The sequence below is a fragment of the Triturus cristatus genome, chromosome 9, assembly GCF_964204655.1.
Source record: "Triturus cristatus chromosome 9, aTriCri1.1, whole genome shotgun sequence".
Classification (NCBI taxonomy): domain Eukaryota; kingdom Metazoa; phylum Chordata; class Amphibia; order Caudata; family Salamandridae; genus Triturus; species Triturus cristatus.
The window spans coordinates 565,127,654-565,149,245 of record NC_140592.1 but is presented as its reverse complement, the minus strand read 5'-3'; the positions used below and the strand labels follow the sequence as shown (position 1 = coordinate 565,149,245).

The following is a 21,592-nucleotide window of genomic DNA, read 5'->3' as shown; positions in this document are numbered from 1 at the left end:
GCAAAATCATGGCTATTGGCATTGTTGTACCCCAGAACCTTTATGTGGCTTACCTTTCTCCAGCTTTTGAATTCATATTTTTAGAAAATTGCACCTCATGATATTTATTATTTGATGGATGTTTCATGCCCCAACTAATAACATCATTCCTCTTTAACTTACTGAGTATCTGGCAAGGAAATATGGGCACCAGCCTTTCCTCCGACCATATGTTTTCAGATCATCTAAGTTGTACACTCCAGGTGGAAGAGGCACCTCGCGTCCTTGTGCATCAAACTCCTGCAAAAACATAGACAAACACAATCAAAAGACCAGTCAGAGCTCGCGGAGTATAAGCGTGAACAAGCCAGGGAGCTAAAACAGTTACACTACTGTGTCCAAGAGAAATGTGAATGGAGCCCGGACTACTTTCTGATTAAATTAACACAAAAAGGAAGGAGAAGTGTTTAATGGCCAACCTTTGTATTCTTCCTCTATACTACTCAGATAACTATGAATTGGATTTAATCCTTCATCATCACTTAAGAGACCCTACTTTAATGTATACTCTACACACAAAGAAACCCCGGCACTCTAATTAAATATAACAAAACACAATTGTGGAAATTAATCTCATGAACTGCGAGCACCAAGTAATGTAGAGAGATAACCTCTTGATATGGAAAATGTTACGAAACGTACAAGTATATGATGTAAACACAGATTTAATAATTGTTAGACACAAAGAGATTTATCCAACATGTTACATCCCATGTCAGAAGGTGTTAAGACACATTTCATTTCGTGCAATTCTTGTAGACACAGATCTTGACACGTAGAACGTCGTATCAGAAACAGCCAACGCGCGTTTCGTCACCACCGTGACTTCCTCAAGGCTATAATTCCGGTGCTCAGAAGATGATAGGGAAGGCCAAAATATGCCTGGTCCCCTGGATCCTCCGAAGTCCTAAGAATTCTTTTAAGGAATCCGGATATCCAATTTCACATAAATTGTTAGGGAAGTATATCAAAGCTTATTCAGCGGTACTCGGATGGTAGAAAGGGCTATGGTGTGCTGGGTCCCCTAAATCCTCCAAAGTCCTGGAGAGTTATAGAGTCCAGTTATTTGTTCCATACATGGTTGAACGAGTAGCGAAGAAGCAATCCTTCTTGCGAGAAATGCTGATTCTCTGCAGTCTCACATCCAAAAGTAATGGATATCCATACACGTATCCCCAAAGAATAAAAGTATATATGACAATTTCTGCACGTTCATGGACTTCGCTATCGTCAAATAAATTGTTCGGAATTTCAAGGAACCATGATAAGATCCTCCAATCCGCAGTACGTAACGTCCCGAAAATCCTGCCATCCGTGGGCTTTCTACATAAAGCCCACGGACGGCAGGATTTTCGGGACGTTACGTACTGCGGATTGGAGGATCTTATCATGGTTCCTTGAAATTTCGAACAGATTGGATATTTGACGATAGCGAAGGCCATGAACGTGCAGAAATTGTCATATATACTTTTATTCTTTGGGGATACGTGTATGGATATCCATTTCTTTTGGATGTGAGACTGCAGAGAATCAGCATATGTCGCAAGAAGGATTGCTTCTTCGCTACTCGTTCAACCATGTATGGAACAAATAACTGGACTCTATAACTCTCCAGGACTTTGGAGGATTTAGGGGACCCAGCACACCATAGCCCTACCATCCGAGTACCGCTGAATAAGCTTTGATATACTTCCCTAACAATTTATGTGAAATTGGATATCCGGATTCCTTAAAAGAATTCTTAGGACTTCGGAGGATCCAGGGGACCAGGCATATATTGGCCTTCCCTATCATCTTCTGAGCACCGGAATTATAGCCTTGAGGAAGTCACGGTGGTGACGAAACGCGCGTTGGCTGTTTCTGATACGACGTTCTACGTGTCAAGATCTGTGTCTAAAAGAATTGCAGGAAATGAAATGTGTCTATTAACACCTTCTGACATGGGATGTAACATGTTGGACAAATCTCTTTGTGTCTAACAATTAATAAATCTGTGTTTACATCATATACTTGTACGTTTCGTAACATTTTCCATATCAAGAGGTTATCTCTCTACATTACTTGGTGCTCGCAGTTCATGAGATTAATTTCCACAATTGTGTTTTGTTATATTTAATTAGAGTGCCGGGGTTTCTTTGTGTGTTTGTGCTACGGGCCATGTATGACCTTGTTTGACTGATATCCTTGGTAGTGGGATATCTGACCTTGAGTTGGCACCTACAAATTATTTGTTCTATAACTAAGTGTATGTACTGTCTCGAAATGCCTTATCATCTGACTTACTTTTTTATGTGATTGTGCGACTCAATATCCACCACTACCTTGTGCGCTGGTCAGATTTAATGTATACTCTGACGAGGTGCAATGAAGGTGATGGCACTCAATTCACACCACAGCTCTTTCATAAGCTGAATCCTAGGGTGGAGGCCAAAGGAGAGAGTGCCAAAGATGTTCAGCTGCTATGATTACTCAATCCTGGGTCTTTGAAGGGAAGACATTTTGCAGGAGTATGGAGTATATTCAAATGCCCATTTAAGTCTTTTGTCTTTCGATAGCATTTATCCATTTCCTAACAGATTGTCTAATCAGCCTAGTGATGAATGACAACTGTGAAAATGCACCTAATTAAGGGTTCTCAATCACACAATGCCTTAACATGGGATGAGAACTGATCTGGCCAAAAAGCAATATACACTTTCTGAAACTACAGAATGCATAAACCTATAACTTATCTCACATCCAACACAGCCTGCATACGCAACTAGCTGGCTATTAGGCGATCCAAAGCCAGATGTTTCCACTACGTACATACCACACACATACAAATGCTGGATAATATCTCAACAAGAAAATATGCAAACTGTAGTGGTACAGCCCTGGCCTCTCTTGACAAAAGTACAATCCACTAAATATGATACATTCACTTACCAAAGGTTCCTTCCTTGCCCTTCTGACACATCTGCAAACTACTTTGACTCCAGTCTGCTATGGAAACCTCAACTATTTGACAACATTTACTAGATTAACCAATTATGTCAAAAAATATTTTTCTAAATAGACAACAAAAAACAAGAATATTGTTCTGATGACTCTAACACAATACCTTGCTCTCAAGTCTGAAGAAATCTCACAACCTTTTCCTTTGGAAAAAATACAGAGCACTAGAAACAATTTGGAGTCCAAAATATCTAAGCCACTTGTGCCTTACCTGCAGCAGGGGAACCGAACCACAAGGCCCAGTCCGCAACGCGGCTGTCACGCTGCCAATGCCACCACGACACGCCAAGAAGCGCTTAAATAGTCTCCAGGTCTCCCGCAGCACGGGAGCCGCTTCTTGTAGCCGTTTGCCACCACTTGAGCCTTACCTGCAGCAGGGGACCGGACCACATGTTCCAGCCTACAACTCTGCCGTCACACCGCCAACACCACCATGACAGGCCCGGAGGCGCTTAAGTAGTCTCCTCGGCTCCCACAGCGCGGGAGCAGTTTCTTATTACCGCTTGCCGCCACTTGTGCCCTACCTGCTGCGGGGGGACCAGACCACAAGTCCCAGCCCGCAACATGGCCATCATGCCTCCAATGCCACCACGACGTGCCAAAAGGCGCTTAAGTAGTCTTTAGGGCTCCCGCAGCGCCCGTCTGTGCCCATCAGAGCCCGAAGGAGGCTGGTCTGGGTTACCCCTCCGAGGCCTGGTCCCGGAGAACTCTGGACTTGACTCACCAAACCATCGTGGGACCCAAGGTTAGTGCCACAACACGTTGGTTTTATGTATTGCCGTCGTGACCACGTAGCGGTTCTTACTCCTCCGTGGCTGGCCAAAACTCTGTTTCATTCTTGAGCTCACTAATTCCTCTATGCTTTTACTGGCCACTCACATCTATCTGGAGCCAGCGTCAGGGCAGAACGTGGTTAAAAGTTGCGACGGAGATTTGATTTGCCCTAACATGTTATCCTCAAAAATGGGGAAGCGAACTGGTGCTGGGAGAAGCACTGGTAACAACTTTTCAACCAACCTTGATTGACAGGATGCTACAGAGGGCCATAGGAGTAGTGGCTACCGAAATTGAACTAACTGATAGGCGTTTATCGCTAACCCCGGACTTACCTTTTATCAATCATGATGCATCATGTTCTACACCAGCTTTGGCCTCTGATTCTTCAATGCTCCAGCCAAGGATGTGTGCAATGTTATGTGAAACATCTAGCACTGACCTACATCCGCAGGGTGTTCATCATGGCCCCGCTAGAAAAAGGAATTCCAAATCAGCTGTATACTTGGGGACTAAATGCAAGAAGCATATTACAGAGCCTTCAGTGAATGGTGACTCTTGGGAGGGTGGGACAGGGGCTCGTCACAAGTAGGCATGGAGCAGCCCGCTTGGGTGACCAACCTGGTGGTGGATCTACAGGTGCAAGTAAGGTCATTGTTAAGGATGAACTTAACACTCTGATGGAACGGGTGGATAAGCTTGCTTGGTTGAGTCCTGGGTAGGCAAGACAGAGGCAATCTTAAGGGGGTATGAGTCTGTAAATCACTTGGCAATTGCAGGCTGTTCCTCCCAATACTATGTTGGAATCCATAGCTGCAAATAATACAACCTCCACTACAGTCCCAAACCAGACTAATCAGGAAGAGGTAAATAAATGCATGAATATCGCAGCCAGGCAGAGAATAGATGATAGTCCACACTGGCAGGGGCCTAGTCATGGGGTGGAGGTTGGTAATAAGCCCAGGGCCCACACAGCAAGGCCACTAGTATGTGATTACTTGCCCCAACAGGGGACTAGTCATAGCACTGGTGAGGGGTCTGCTTCACGAACAGAAGTCAACGAAGAGAGGCACGCTCTGCCATGCATCAATCACCCCCCGCAACCCCCCCCAGCCTCAACACCATAGGTTAATATTCTAGCAGGAGTACCAGAATTGAATAAGGGTTTTAGGGAATCACATGCCGAACTGAAAAATACGTGTATATTTTGTCTGGCCAAGCAATGGAAAAAGATGCAAGCAAAATCCTTATAACACGCAGGGTGGGTTGGGTGGGCTGGAGGCTGAAAGATGTCCCTGGGGACTGCGTTGCGATTAATTTCAGAAACCCAGCTGCTGTACAAGCTCTCCTTGACCGAAACTATCAAAAGCAGGACGGGGGCATAAGGTCTTTTCCATTGGATTATTTCCCCCCCAGGGCTTCACCCATGCAACAGAAGGCGGGGTGGCCATGAGGTGGGGGTGTGGAACCAAAACAAGCAATATATTATTTTGGGCCAGGACCAAACCAGTCCATTATTTTCCAAAATACCACTATCAAACAGATTTGGGTCTTTAGAGTCCGCAGATTGACTTTACCCTGTAGGGCCCCCAGATGAGAGATTCGACCACCAGAAGGAGCCTTTGGGGAGCTTTACTCAACAGGGGGAGTTTGCACAGTGGTTTGGGCATCCAAGGCAGGAAGGGGAACAGGCAAAGGTGTGTGTTGTTGGAGAGAGAAGAGCTGAAAGCGGCGGAGGGCATGGGGTTCTTATCAACCAACTCTTGCCTGATCCATCCCAAGAGTGTATACAGGCATTGAATTGCCAACCGTGGGTGACTTCAAAATCCCCATCCCCCATATCTGACCTCTCTGCTGCTAGCAATGGCTTAAGGTCAATGGGGGTGGAGACGACCAGCCCATTCCAACAAGACCATGGCACATCAATGACTGGTGACCGGTCTCAAATCCCAGTTAACTGTGCGGGCCCTTCTAGGCTGCAGGAACTTTCTTGGAACATTGCATTTCTCGCTACCAAATCGGACAACCCGAAGTGGGGGGCTTTCAAAGAACAATACAAGTTCTGCATGTTCCAGGAAACCTGAGCTAGGGTGGACACGCATAGGTTAGGCTATGTGTCATATAGCATAGCAGCCATTTCTGGGGGTAGGGGAAGGCCCTCAGGGGTCTCTGCACATGGGTCGGTGTGCATTTGGGCTGTGTAGTGAAAAAGATAGAGACATCTTCATGTGACATTCTTTGTATTTTTCTGATCTTTCCTATAAAGGTCAGAATTGCACTGAGAAATGTCTATTCCTGGCCAGTTGGCTATAGCCAAGAGTCAACGACTCTTGAACAACTGACCGCCTTTCTGCTCACCATTCCTGACATTTTTTGGGTGATCCTAGGTGGTGAATTTAAGCCACTGGATGGCCTGACTACAGGTAATCTCAGTGATGTAGGAACTACATTGGGCCATTCCAGAGCCCAACATCCCACCTACCCGTGAATGGACTCTACTGGTGCTGCAGATGAACACCCTCACATAGAATCATTCATTAAGAGTGTGTAATGGTCGCACAAAATCTGACCCACCGGGGAACTAAACCTTTATTAGGCCGGGGCATGCCTCTCTTATAGACTACAATCTGATAGATACAAAATCTTGGCATAGGGTGCTAGATTTTAAGATTGTGCCCAGTTATGATAGCGACCATAATGCTCTTATTATAGAGGTGACCTCACCCTGTGCCACGAGTGTTCCTGAAACACATCCACCACTTAACTTCAGTCAAACACTGACCAATGGCAAGAGAATTCGATGGGGGAGATTCAGCCAGTCTCAAGAAAAGCTGGCCTCTCTATACCAGACCATCATCCAATTCCTCATGGCTGTGAATCAACTTACTTTGACCGACGGCATCCCTACTTCTCTTTCTAAAAACTCTGATAATCACCAATATCTAGTATCTACTATGGTTAATATTTTCTACCACAATGAAAGAATAAGGGGGAATAGAAGATCACAACACCTCTGGTATAGTGATAGCTGCCTTAAGGCCAAGTTAGCTCTCATCACTGCTATAAAACTTAAGGATAGGCTGTTATTAGGAGAAAAAAGGGCAGCCCATAAAAGTACCATTGATAAGGCAAAAAGAAGATGGGAATGTCATAAATGGGACAACCTGAGAAGTGCCCTAAGTACCCATGATATGAGGTCCTTCTGGAATGTGGTAAATTCAGGCTCCTCAGATGGAAAATTGGCCATAGAATCCAACATAGTGGCGGATGTTTGGAAGGCTCCCTTCTAATCCTTATATCTAAGGGTAGAGGTCAAGGATGGGGCAGCTGGTAATGAGCTTCTCCCGTCAATTTGTTTTGATGCCCTTATAACCTCCCTTAAGGAGATAACTGATGCATTGAGCAGGGTAGCGCCATCCAAGGGTCCAGGGTTAGATTAGATTCCCGGGGATCTCTTCCGTAGTGAACCAACTATTTGGACCCCCTACTTGTGGTGTTTGTTTAATGCGATCCTGCAGGGAATGTCGATTCCCACTACCTGGATGGGGGCCAAATTATACCAATTTATAAAAAGGGATCTCCACTCCTCCCCGTTAATTATCAACATATTAGCCTTATTGGCGTAAGCCAAAAAATATTTGCCCGCGTACTGCTGGGGCGACTCTAGAGCTGGATGGAGGAGCACAATGTCCTCAGTCCCCTCCAAGCCGATTCAGAGCGAAGATGTCTACAATAGACCACATTTTTAAGTTAAAAGTACTACATTGGAAATCAGTGTGCATAGAGGGTGGCAGTCTCTATTTAATATTTGTGGACCTTAAATCCGCATTCGACCTGGTACTGGGGGAAAAATTGTGGACAATTTTATTGAATACGGGGGTTCAAGCATATCTTTGTCACCAGCTGAAACAATTATATGAGGGTAATTTTGCCCAAATCAGGTATGGCAAAAATGGTGCTCACTGCCTCCATACCTGTAGAAAGAGGCATACGCCAAGGCTGCGTTCTGGCCCGACCCTTTTTTGCATTTTTATTAATGGTTTAGTTGAGTCATTGACTGCAGAGAAACATATTGATGCCCCTAAGCTGGCGTACCGTAAAATGCCGGCCATGATGTTCGCAGACGATACCCTTCTGCTCTCAAAGAGCCCTAGACATTTTTAATAATTTTTGTAAAAATAGGGGGCTGGAGATCAACCTACAGAAAACTAAATACATGATCTTTAATGCAAGTAATAGTACCCAGCCAAATCCTCGCCTAGATGGGAAACCCCTGGAGAGGTTGTCAGTTTTTGAATACCTTAGTATCACGCTCACCGAAAAAATGGACTGGGGTGCACAAACTAAGAAAGCAAGTTTAAAGCTGGCCCAGACAATGGGGGGGACTGACAAAGGTATATAGGAACTGTACCCATAAATGTGTTGGCCCGGTGGTGGAAATTTATAAAGCCCATGCCAGGGGTGCTGCCCTGTATGTAGCTGAAATTTGGGGTCACTGTCCATCTGCCTCTATATCGAGAATTGAGAACTCTTTTGCTAGACAATTAGTGGGACTTCCCCCAAGCTCCCTGCTTACACCGCTTCGCATGGACCTTGGGATTAGACTAATTGCAGACAAAGCTGCTCTTAGACCTCTTCTATTCTGGCGACGTCTGAGGAGTACCCCGGAATTGGCTGCAAACAGGGAAGAGCTGGCGACATCTGAGGAGTACCCCAGAATTGGCTGCATACAGGGAAGAGCTGAGTGAAGTATTGAGCCTACAGGGTGCGTACACACTACCATGGCTGGCCTTTATTAAGAATACTCTTGTGGCCATGGGTAGAGGTAATCTGTGAAACAATGCAGAAGAAATCTGCTCTATAATTCAAGGAAGGACCTGATAGAGAGTTACAGGGAGCATAAACATGCCCAGATACAGGGGAGGTCCATGCCTGCTAGAAATAAAAGATCAGTGCAGACTAGAGCCTACTCTGGATGACATCCAGCCAGTCCTTGCCTAGAAGTTATAATTGCAGTTTAGGCATGGGGTGCTCCCGTTGCGTGCTTTTACAAACAAATTGGTGGGTTCATCGAATTTGGGTTGTCCGGCCTGCAGCAATGCAGCGGGGACGAAATATTATGTAATATTTTTCTGCCACGGCTACAAGAATGCGACACATCAATGGCATTTACAGCTATGTAGAAACATGGAAACCAGCCACTGCACTGAGCTCTTTAGGATATTGAAATATGACACCACATGCCCACTGTGTTTTCATTATCATGTTTTTTATTCTCTATGTGGTGAGCAGGTAGAGCCATCCTAAAGATGAGTTTATAGGTTCTGCCGGACTATTACAATATATCTTACGACCTGGGCCTCGTTTTTTTAAAGTTTTTTTTTTAACATAAATGAAAGTATTTTATGATTTTTATAAGAGTATTTCACTTGTTGATTTTATATCTTCCATTCGTATACACTTTCAAATGCTATCAGGTGAGGGCTGCTATGTTAGCATTATAAACCCCAGTTTTTGAAAACTGTAAAGGCCTTTATACTGCTCTTTTTTTTTTTTTTAAACATGTTTTTATTGCAGCATTTTAAACAAAACATCCATTAGGGCAACCGGCACCGGCGTATAATCTCAAATCACACCCTTCGTTATAGCAATGCACACAGCCGTTTAGCCCACATCCCGGGGGCCGGGCGGCGTATTAAGACAGTGATTCAAATTATCATAACGATCTCCTCATAGCGAAGCCCGGTCCATGTCCCATGATAGCCTCTGCATTTATTCCTATCAGATTCTCTCCCCAAATCCAACTCGTCGTAACACTACAACCATACCCCAGTAACTACCCCCCCACCCACCCCACCCCCCAACTGCTGCTGATGTGGGCCCTACCAGTGGTTCCTAACACTAATGCGTGCCAGTCATCGGGGTTTGCATATAGTCTCCCCAGCCTCAAGGAACTCCGCTCTCCGAACGCTCGTGCTCCGCACGCTCCAGCCGGTGATCCTGCAGAGCTTGTACGATCATCTCCCAAGCCCTTACCCACTCCAACCCCTTCTCGTTATCCGCCTTGGTGGCCTGCCGCCTTCTAATCACACTCTCGCATCTAGACCATTTCATGCCTTTATACTGATCATGTATTGCACATGCACTTTAATGGTTCCCATACCTATAGTTTAATTTTAGGACCTTTGAGGCTGGCATACAGGATAGCCGAGCGTTTTATGTAACACTACTGTACTTTTAGTGTAATTCTGCGCTTTATATAGAGCAATGATGTGTTGACTCAATTGAATGCTATCTACTGTATTTTTCTTTGTGCTTTTATGGTCATACTGGCCGAAATAAAGATTTTTGATGATGATGAGATCTTTCTCCCCTTTTGAAACATCCGATGGTACATTAGCCACATTTAAACAAATCACTAAGGGCCAGGTGTATGACCGATCAATTTGTGATTCGCTAATTGGGCTGCACAATAGTGTCTCAGACACTGTTTGCGATTCCTAATGGGGTCGCAAATTGCATGACTCAATATTAATGAGGCAGGCGCAATTTGCGATCCCATTAGGAATGGCTACCCCTCACCGGGATGGTGGCCTGCTGGGGTCAGCAGGCCACCATGTCTGTGACTGCTTTTTTAATACAGCAGTTTTTTTTTAATGCAGCCCGTTTTCCTTAAAGGAAAACGGGATGCGTTTAAAAAAGAAAAATGAAACTTTTCACTTTCATTTTTTTAAGGGCAGGCAGTGGTTTCTGGGACCACTGTCTGCTCTTAAAAAATATTTTCTCACATACTCACAAAGGGGAAGGGGTCCCCTGGGGACCCCTTTATGTTTGCGAGTGGTTTACCACCTACTTGAAGCAGGTGGTAAACTGCGAGTGTTTTGCGGCTGCAAATGGGTAAACATCACCCACCCTGAATCCGTGACCCTGCATGTTATTAAAATGCGGTCGTTACAACGACCGTGTTGTAACGACGCAATTCCATTACCCCGCAAGACGTACCCCGCAAGTCGAAACCATGGGAGAAGGTGTTGGATTTAATATCCAACACCTTCCCTACTGTCCGCTCAGACTGGAGTTGGAATAGTAAATCATACTATTCAACCATCCAGCGCCCCCCTCCGCAAGTCGGGTAATGGTATTGCGTTGCTACAACATGGTTGTTGTAACAACCGCGTTGTAATAACATGCGGGGTGAGGCAAAGCGGGAAAAGGAGTGCTATTCCCGCAAATGCGATTGCAAAACAATAGTACATGGCATAATAACCCTGGGCAGTGAACTCCGCTCCGCCTGCGGAGTTTGCGGAGTTTCCCGCACTCCGCGGAGCTCGTGGAGTTCCCAAAAACTCTGCATCGTACAGCGGAGCGGAGTTTTTTTCCTCGCTAGAGTTCACTAACATCAAGTTGGTGAGCGAGGAAAATCCACCTCCCGGCGAGATTTTTCCTCGTTCGTGATAGTCAACATCAAGGTGACGAGCACGAGCGTAGAAAATAAACCTCCTGACGAGATTTCTCAATGTGGGTGGGTCAGGTTTCTCATTGCGAGTGGTCGCGTATGCTTGCGACCGCTCGCGTTGAGAAACTGCCCGTTCGCGTTGAGAAAGCTGCGGCTCGCGTAAAAATCTACTCGAGCGGCAGAAAAGGTAAGCTGTGCTGTGCATGGTGCTGTTTGCATTGATTGCACAGTGCGGACAAGCATCCGGCACTGTGCAATTCCTGCGAACAGCATTTTTCTACAGTACTCCGCCGCTCGCGGAGCTCCGCGTAGTGTGGTGGAGTTTTTTTTTGCACTTCGCGTAGTGCAACTCCGCGAACTCCGCCTAGGGTTAACGGTGACTCGCTATTAGGAAGGGACACCCATTCCTAATAGCTAGAGTCGCAAATGCTATTTTGCGAGTCAGTGAATCGCAAAATAGCATTTGCAGATGCCATTACCCCTTTTTGCCTTTGCAGCCGCAAAAAAGGGTCGCAAATCTGGCCTTAAGTCCCTTCTTATTAAAGTGATTCAAAAAAGATGCCCTACTGGGTCAACAAGTCCTATGCCCTGCTAATTATATGCAAAAATGACTATTATTCCTGGATAAATAGATCTTGTCAGTTTGTAAATGCGTCATTAAAATAGTCAGTACCTAAATCACGGGGGGAAGGTAAGCAGTTCTTAAATCTTTATTCAATAGGAATTGTTGGGTGCCTTTGATCCCAATAACTTCCAACTAATAGCTATTCCTTCATATTTATCAAAACTATAAGAAAACACATTTTCATACAATTACAATATTTTGGTGGAACACAATAACATTTTGAGTAGAGAACTCCTAGTAGAATCAGTCTTAGATGACCTGTGGTTACTAATGAATACAAAGGTCTGGGGGCCTTGTCCTCTGGACCTCTTGGCAGCTTTTGATACCATAAACCACAATATACTTGTTAAACAAACTGATAGCAGCAAGAAATATTGGAACGCTTTTGTCTTGTCCCTGACCTTCAAATATAATTTTACACTGCCCAGGTAAGACGTGCCCATTTTTGATTTCATTGGCCCAAGAGCACTACCAGCGCCTAGCGCAGGATGGCACAGAGGCAGTTCCAGCAGAGAATGCTTGGATTTTGCTGACATTGGAACCAAAAGCCAAGCAGTTAGCAACATTGGGGTTGGCTTTTTTTTACAGGGAACTGTTTACAGGTGGGTGATTTAAAATCCTGAAACAGTTTCAGGGTAACCATGAGACATTAAGACCGTAAGATACCTTCCTATATTATAGAATAAATACCTTTGAAGACACTCTTTCAATGTATTCGGAAGACCCCCTCTTCCCAGCAAAATCGCACAGTGACGATCTGTAAGCCCAGTACACATCACATTATATCCTCACTTTACAGAATGGCGCTCCCAGTGGCGGATCTGGTGCCCTGTGGCACATGATGCTTTTGGAGGAGAAATTGGGGGTAGGTGCAGGTTCTCCTAGGGGTGCTGGAACGATCCGGGTGGGGCGTAGTAGCCTCGGGTGCGAATGGGGGGCATTGAATACCAAATAAGGGGGCAGTGGAAGTACAAAGAAAGAAGAAAAGAGAATGTTTTTTCGGTAGGCCAAATAAGTTTGGGAACCACTGTCCTAGATGATCGACTGAAATACTGCTGTGCACAAACAAAAAACATAGGCTTTTTGAAATCCATACAATGTTTTTACTGCCAGATTTAAAGCATTTTCTGGGAGCCGAAAATACTTGAACTATGTGTTTCTATGAGAGGGGTGACTTTATCAATCTGCCTTGGAGATGTCCTAGAGTGCCAACACATCGGCAGGAGATTTTCCCAGAGCTAGTTAAGATTAATCAATATAGAAGGTGTTTGTCTCCCCTGGTGGTGCACTTCATGGCCTTGGTCCTGCTACTGGCCAAACAAAGGATGGGAGTATGTTGGTGTATGAATCTGTCACTAAGGATAGCAGACTTTCATCTTTTGAAATAGCGTATGCAACATTACTTCCTGCTATATCCAGACCTGAAGATAGATGGGCCCTTGTAGGATAATACCTGCAATCCCAGACCGATAGATCGATAGATAGATGGATCAATAGCTAGGATATCAATGTTTTTAGGTCTCGGCCCGGCGAAAGCAGTGCATGTGCTGCTCTCGTCATACGAGGGCTTCTTGGAATCGATACGATTCCAGAAGTCGTGTAGCGGCTCGGCCTCAAATTTTGATTGGTGCGCGTCGTTTTGCGTCATGGATGATGCAAAACACAGTGTAATGATTGCACCGGAGGCAATCATTACACTGAGGGTTGCCACCCTGTCCGCTTTTGGCCCCGCCCACCGGGATTTGATCTTTCACTGGCGGCTTTACACACTGTCCTTTAAAAGACAATACGCACTCTTTTCTTTACATTGTGCGCCCAGGAGCACACATCGCGCTGCGCAGTCTCGTTCTCTGTGGACAGACAGGCGTTTCGATGCCTGACTGTAGCATGCAGTGCTGAAGGCTTGGTCGAATTCAGGATATCCATGAACTCAAACACTCGCTGCCCCGAAGCGGCGCATCTTTCAGCGTCAGAGACCCCAGGGGCGGCTGTGTTGGGGAATGTGAGGAGGAGAGCCGGGAGAATTAATAGTATCAGGTCCTGAGATGTCCCACCGCATGTATGCATCTGTATTTACATGTACCTGTGTGTACACGTTCACCTTTTGGCATTTCGATGAATCAAATGATGTGGGGCTAAGATTGGTTCAACTTTCCATCGAACTTGTATGCAACACATCAGTAGGTTTTGAATGACTTGCGGGATGCTAACCAGGATTAAGTCTCTGTGCTACACCACATCAGATATGAACAACTATATGGAGTTTTTATTTTTTTCTTGTGAGGACCTCGGGTGAGAGATCGCTCACCGGAGTAAGAGACTTTGTTTTTGTTCATTTCATTGTATTACTGTGATACTGTTTTCTGGGGGTGGTTGCAGGGTCGTGAGTTTTATTATTAGGGAGGTGTTGTGTCCCCTTTATCTGTAGGTTGTGGGGCGGGAAGTGCTCTAGTTTTTGCTTCATGGAGAGGTGTGTTACCTGTTGCGGGGAGGTTGTGGGGTGGTGTAGCTGAGTGCCCCAGTTTAGTTTTTGGAGTGGTGTGTGAAGTTGTGGGAGCTGTGTGCCCCAGTTCAATTTTGAGAGGTTTTGGGAGCTAAGAGCCCCTGTTATAGATCATAGGGAAGGGTGTTTCCCTATTATGTGGAGATTGTGGGAGCCAAGTGCCCCAATTCTGGATCATAGAGAGGTGTGTTTCCCTATTACGTGTGAAGTTGTGGGAGCTGTTTACCCCAGTTCAATTTTGAGAGGTTTTGGGAGCTAGGTGCCCCAGTTATGGATCATAGGGAGGTGTGTTTCCCTATTACGTGGACATTGTGGGAGCTAAGTGCCCCAGTACTGGATCATAGGGTGATATTGCCCTATGATGTGGAGTATCTGGGAGCAGTCTGCCCCAGTTCAATTTTAAGAGGTCTTGGGACCCAAGTATCCCAGTGCTGGATTATAGGGACATGTGTTTCCTATTACATGGAGGTTGTGGGAGCTGAGTGCCCCAATTCTGGATGTTTACCAGATTTTCAAGTTTTGAGTGATATACCAGTGAGTGGCATCAATGCTTGTTTTAATTTGGCCTAAGGGAGCGGGTTGGGGTTAATCCAAATGTATTTATTAATCCCAATGTGTTTATTTTTGAGAATGCATTGTAAATGTTTAGTTTTGAGAATGCACTGTATATATTGATGTTTTTGTTTTCTTCCTTCACTTCTGCATTGTTTCCCTAGGGAAGGGGGATATGTTATAATTGACTTGTGTCTTTCCTTCTCTGGCTGTGTCTTCCCTGTTGCTCAGCTAGTATGAGTGTTAGAATGCCTGATGACCTCATGGAATATTTGAGTGCCTGGCTTGAGTGTAGAGTGTCTGTTGATGGCCGGGAGGCTGTTCCTAGTGGGGTTACTTTCCATCTACCCATCTTCTTCTTATGAACTTAACCTGGAACTAAGCTTAAATAAATCCAACCTATTTTATATACCTGGCTCCCTGGACCTTTAATTACCACAGATGCATCCTTGGACTAACCAATTTTTTTAATGACAATATTTTACTGATTTTTACAAAGTCAACACACCTGACACAAGTGGAAATGATTGAATACAGTAGCAAATGCAATGCAAATGAGCCACTAATTGAGCCCCTAATGTTCAAATTCACATTACTTGCAATGAGTAGAAAAACAAGTACAGAAGCCATCCTTCCTTGAGTGCAGTCAGTGTTCGGCCCTTCAAACCTCACATCACGCTCCTCACTCCCTCACAGCCCCACTTTAGGTCTTGCCATCATAAAACCATATTTCCTCTTCCAAGGAATGACAAGAAGGTTTGACCTTCTGAAGGACAATGCCCCAGTGTTTACTTCAAGCAGCCCATAGTGGGCAATGTCTGGCCTTATAGACAGTACTCTCCATAGTCATACAATGATTCGACCCAAGTTTCCACTGCTCCAAGAACGGAGGGTCCTTGTCTTTCCAGGCCCTGGCGATATCTCTTTAGGTTACCACCAAACCCAGCCACAGCAGGTGCCTGCATTATCTGTCAGCATCTAGCCCCTAAGTAGAATGAAGGAGAACCAACTTGGGATCCAGGGGCAGTACACAACCCAGCACTTGCTCCAGGCAGGACAAAAACGCATTCCAGAAGGGGGCCAGTTGCTAAAATGACCAAAAGTGTGGAGAAAATCACTCTGATCTGATTGACAGTGTAGGCAGGTTGGTGTGGCCAACACCCTCATCTTCAAAAGTCACTCCTGGTTATAGTAGGCCCTGTGTAAGTATCTCCACTGTATTAGGCAACATTGAGAGGCGATCACCGTTTCACAAGGTTTGGCGCAGGTCCCCCTGTAGCATCATCAGACAGTTGTCCCAAGTCAAATGGCAGGTATTTCTCAGCCTTTCAAAAATGTCTGGTGAACAACCACTTGGAAAATATACACCCACAACATTTTGTGACTGGGTAATTCCTCCACGAGGAGTTTGACCTCAAGCAGGCTATAATCTAGTATATCTGAGAGTCCCTTAGTGTAGTGGGTGAGGGTGCGCCATAGTTGCAAATGCCAGAAGAATTGCAAACTGAGTAGGTCGCATTCTACTTGCAAATCCAAGAAGGATTTAATTGAGCAACTCAACAGGACAGCCCCCAACTTAGATATGCTTATGGTGTCCCAAGGCTTGAAACCCTCTAGGGTCATAACCAGTAACAACCAGGTCTCATGCCATAACAAGGTTTCCCTTTGTCAAGCGTACAGCCCAACCAAGGGCTCTGTGGGAGCCCCTCCATACAGCATGTGCAAGAGGGGGGGTCTCCTGCATCACCCACCACTCGGTGGCAAAGGCGGGCTTTGTCGTGGTGTTGAACCATCATTCGTTTACAACAATGAGATGGGATGCCCGGTAGCAGGAAAGTAGATGTGGAATCTCAATGCCTCAGTGGTAAGGGGATGTATAACACTTGGACAAGGCCACCCTCAGGATGTGGTGCCACCACAGGAAGTCCCGCAGCAGAAAGTCCAGTCTCTTGAAGACTTAGGTCGAGAGTGGGAAGGGGTAATTCTGCAGCTGGTATAACAGATAGGGCAAAACAACAATTTTTTCAATAGCTGACTGCCCCAGGATGGACAGTAGTAGTGTCATCTAAAAACGAAGATCACAAGTTGCCCGGTCCAGGTGAGGCTTAAGTTGTACTCCCAAGCCTGGGAGGGGTCGTCACATACACTACCAAGTAATGAAAGCCTCCTTGATGAATCTGTTTGCCTGTAGCCTATTCGAGCACTGATGGAGGGAACAGCAGGAGATATACAGAGGTTTGTTATATTTATTAATGGTAAATCTGGAAAAAGTCCTGAAAGTTTCCAGGATCTGAAGGACTCTGGGTCCAGAGTCAGGGGGGTCATCCAGGAAAAGGAGAACGTTGTTGGCCTACATGTGACCCTATACGAGACCACTGGCTAAATAGCTATAGCTAAGCAATAAACGGGGCAGGAGGCATCCTTGTCTCGTACCGCTAAACAGCGAGATTTGTTGCGTTTCTGTAGCAGACAGAACAGGTACGCCCATCAGACAGAATAGAGCGGCTTATGGAAGTCCACTAGGAGGAGTGCGTGGGTTCCTCGCAAACTATGAGCCGGTCCCAGTGCGTTATGCACACAGCCAATGTTGTGATGCGTGGCCCTCTTAGGCATGAAACCTGATTGGTCAGCATGAACCTAGGTAGCAATCACACAGCATATGGTGATACTTGGGTGCATTTAGAAGAAATAGATGCAGCTAGAGAGCCTGCGCAGAAACCACAACAGGAGATATTAGATCTTCCCAAAGCTATTGTAACTAAGTTAAAAACTCTCATATCCCCTAAGAAAATAGATTGGACAACATTAGCGTCTTGTAAACAGAAAGCGGAGCAGTCACTTTCTGATTTCTTTAAACGAGTTGAAGAGACATTCCATGACTTTAGTGGACAGTCATTGACAGATGACACGGGTAAGCATCTGTTTGTCGACAAATTAGTCGATAAAATGTTGACAGAAATAGCTAGTTGCCTAAAGGCCAGCAAGAGTTCATGGACTACGTCTTCCCCAGTCTCCCTTTTGACTATGGCCCGGTATTATGAGCGTCAGGAATTGGAAGCAAAAGGCAAAGAGGATAAGAGGGTAAAGGAGATAAAAACGAAAGTTATGTTGGCTCAAGTATATAGTTCACCATTCTGAGGTGGTGGTAGAGGCTGACGTGCAGTATATACCCCTGGTGTACCCCCTTTATCTCGATCAACTTTGTCTTCTGATCAGTGTGCCTTTTGTAAAGAGATTGGACATTGGCATTCTGAGTGGCCCCCTTTTGTGGAGTCAGCAGTTTCAATGGGGTAGAGGAAGCATGAGAGGACGCCCAGGGAATTCAGGAACTAGGGGAGGAATAGGAACTCATCCCAGGTTTGAGGCAGTTGAACATGGGCCAAAGTATTCTAATACTTTTGATAGACGAAATCAATATCAAATGTCAGCTTATTCGGCTGATGGTCTTGGGGATTCTGATTATGCATAGCAATGCCTAGGATGGGGTAAGGAACCGGTTGAGGTGCCAGTTGATCAGAAAGGTCCTTATGCTGATGTAAATGTCTTGGGCTCTACTGATCGGTTTCTGGTTGATACAGGAGCTACTCGTAGTGCTCTGTCTAAAATATTGGTTCCTAGGGCTCCCCTGTCTGGCGCAATGATAACATAGATAGGATTCGATGAGACACCTACATCTAGCCCACTGTCAAAGCCACTTGCATTTAGTCTTGATAAATTCACTGCAGCATGTCCATTTTTGCTTTCCCCTACCACGCCGGATAATATTGTGGGTATCGATATGCTCAAACATTTTCGTGCTACAATACGTTGTTCCCCAGAAGGTGTGCGTGTTATTTTAAATGATAACTATCCAATGGTTGACAATTCTTGTCTCATTAAAGAAGATATTGCTCTGCCATCGTTACCTAGTACTTTATGGGCTACATCAGATATCAATTTGGGACAAATGGTTATTCCACCAGTGCATATTCAAGTGAAGGAAGGTGCTTCATTGCCTCGATTGCCACAATATAAAATATCTCAGGAAGGCGAGGAAGCATTGAAGCATATTGTTCAGGATTTGATCAAGTTGGGGGTTGTGGAAGAAGTCCCATATAACATTTGTACTAGTCCTATCCTTCCTATTTTGAAAAGAGACACCAATACCAAAATTTACAGATTCATTATTGATTTGCGAGAGGTTAACAAAATTGTGGTGCCCCAATACCCGGTAGTCTCTGACATCACAATACTTCTTACTATGGTTCCTCCTACTGCCACTATATTTAGTGTAATTGATTTGAAAAATAAATTTTTTCAATACCTATTCACCCTGATAGCCGTTATATGTTCGGCTTCACTTTGAATAATAGATCATACAGATTCTGTAGAGCTCCACAAGGGTATACAGAGAGTCCTAGCATTTATAGTCAGACATTCAAAAGGCAGCTTGATTCTTTTCCTGTGCCGAGAGGGGTGAGGATGAGGATGACATCTTGTTGGCTGCCGATACCCCTGAACAGTGTAAAGAAGGAACACTGTCATTATTATCATTCCTTGCCTCTCATCATCACAAAGTCTCTCGGAAGAAATTGCAAGTTTGTAGACAGCAGGTTACCTATTTAGGTCACCTCCTGTCTATGCAGGGACGTGCACTCACACCAGATCGCATTCATACCATTTTAGACACACCTGTGCCCCGTACTCAGAAGGATGTTCGTGCACTGATTGACCGTACTTCTTTCTGTAGGCAGTGGATCCCTAGCTTTTCGTACATTATTAAACCCTTGTTGGCCCTTTTGACTAAAGACACTCCGATGCCCCTCCCATGTACTACTGAATGCCAGAATGCCTTCCAACAGCTACGTCAAGCTCTTTGTTCTGCACCAGTATTAGGAACTCCAGACTACACTAAGACTTTCACACTCTATGTACACGATAGGGAAGATTGTGCTCTCTCGGTTTTAACACAGACACACGGTGATAAACAACTTCCTTGTGCATATTTTGCGGCTGTCCTTGATCCAGTTGCTCGCGCACTGCCTGGTTGTTTCCGAGCGGAAGCAGCAGCGGCTGTGTCCATACGTCAGAGTGAATAGTCTGGTCACATAGATTGTTTGTGTTAGTACCTCATTCAGTCGATGCCTTGCTAAATCAAACAAAGACACAGCATATGACTAGTGCTCGCTTGACAGGATGAATTGACACTTTTGGCCCCTCATATCACGTTGAAAAGATGTTTGACTCTGAATCCTGCTACATTATTGCCACTTACAGCTACCCAGTCTCAACCACAAGAGCTACATGATTGTATATCCCTTACTGAAGAACACACAAAGGGTCGTGTTTACCTACAAGATGCACCTCTTTCTAGTGTTGTTGGGGAATTGTGGGTTGATGGATCCTGCCTGAAATTGCCTGATGGCACTACACCTGCTGCTAATGCAATTACAACACTTCAGACAGTAGTTGAGACAGCTTGTATCCCACAGAAGTCAGCTCAAGCAGCCAGTTGATAGCACTGACAAGAGCAAGTGAGCTTAGTACAGATTTGCTTGTTAACATTTACATTGATAGCCAATTCACCTTTGGGGTGGCACATAACATCAGGCAGTTATGGAAAGAAAGAGGCTATCTCACTTCACATGGGACACAAATAGTGCATGGAGAATTAGTACATAATCTCCTTACTGCCTTGACCTACCCTAAGAAAGTGGCAATTGTTCCATGTAGCGCACATAAGAAAGTGACCGATAAAATAGGAGCAGGCAATGCCTCTGCGGATTACACAGCTCGGGAGACCGCAATGCAGCAAAGTACGACATCTATGTATGTAGTTAAATCACAGGCTGAACGATGGCATGATGCCAGGCAAGAGGTCCTGAACATGCAACAATCTGCCCCTGTTGATGAATTAGGCCAATGGTCCAAGGAGGGAGCACTGGATGATGAGGGCTGGTGGAGGAATAAAGAATTGACTAAATGGAAGTTACCCACAGTCTATTTACACCCTATGATTCATATGGCACATGGGCCGGCACATGTAGGAGCATCCTCAATAGCAAAGCAACTTATGCAAGTTTGAGATCATCCAGAGGGTGTCGGTACGGCTAAGAAAATAGTCCAGTCCTGTCTGATCTGTCTCCAGTATAATCCTGGAAAGGGAACACGAACTCCAACAAGAAGGTTTGCAATACCTACTGCACCTTTTGAGGTCCTGCAAATGGATTACATCCAGTTTGAGCGTTGTAACAACCTAAAGTATTTCTTGGTAGTGGTTTGTGCCATTAGTAAACGGGTGGAGGCATACGCTATGAGAGATAATACAGCTCTTACTACAGCAAAGGTGCTACTAAAGAAGTTCTTTCCCCGATTCTGCATTTGCAGAGTTTTGTGGAGTGACAACGGACCACATTTTATTGGGCAGGTTGTTGAGTATCATGCTGCTTTTCACCCACAATCAGCAGGGCTAGTGGAACGTTACAACTCTACCCTAAAATTTAAATTGGCCAAGATACAGGCTTCCACTTGAAATGGCCTGATGCATTGCCCTTAGGATTGCTATCCATTAAATCGATACCACATACACGATCCGGCCTCACACTGTATGAGGTGGTTTTTGGAAGGCCAATGACTATTTGGGGGATTCCTAAGCCACGCCCTATAC

General features: G+C 45.1%; 1 protein-coding gene across 1 annotated transcript in view; it reads right to left on the bottom strand.

Annotated features, from left to right (window-relative positions):
* ERCC2 (ERCC excision repair 2, TFIIH core complex helicase subunit) overlaps positions 1-21,592 on the bottom strand; it is a 1,160,844-nt gene that overhangs the window by 878,198 nt on the left and 261,054 nt on the right. Inside the window, exon 8 of the mRNA XM_085625578.1 lies at positions 163-279. Coding sequence (XP_085481704.1) covers positions 163-279 — 117 coding nt within the window. The remainder of the gene's footprint in view (positions 1-162; positions 280-21,592) is intronic.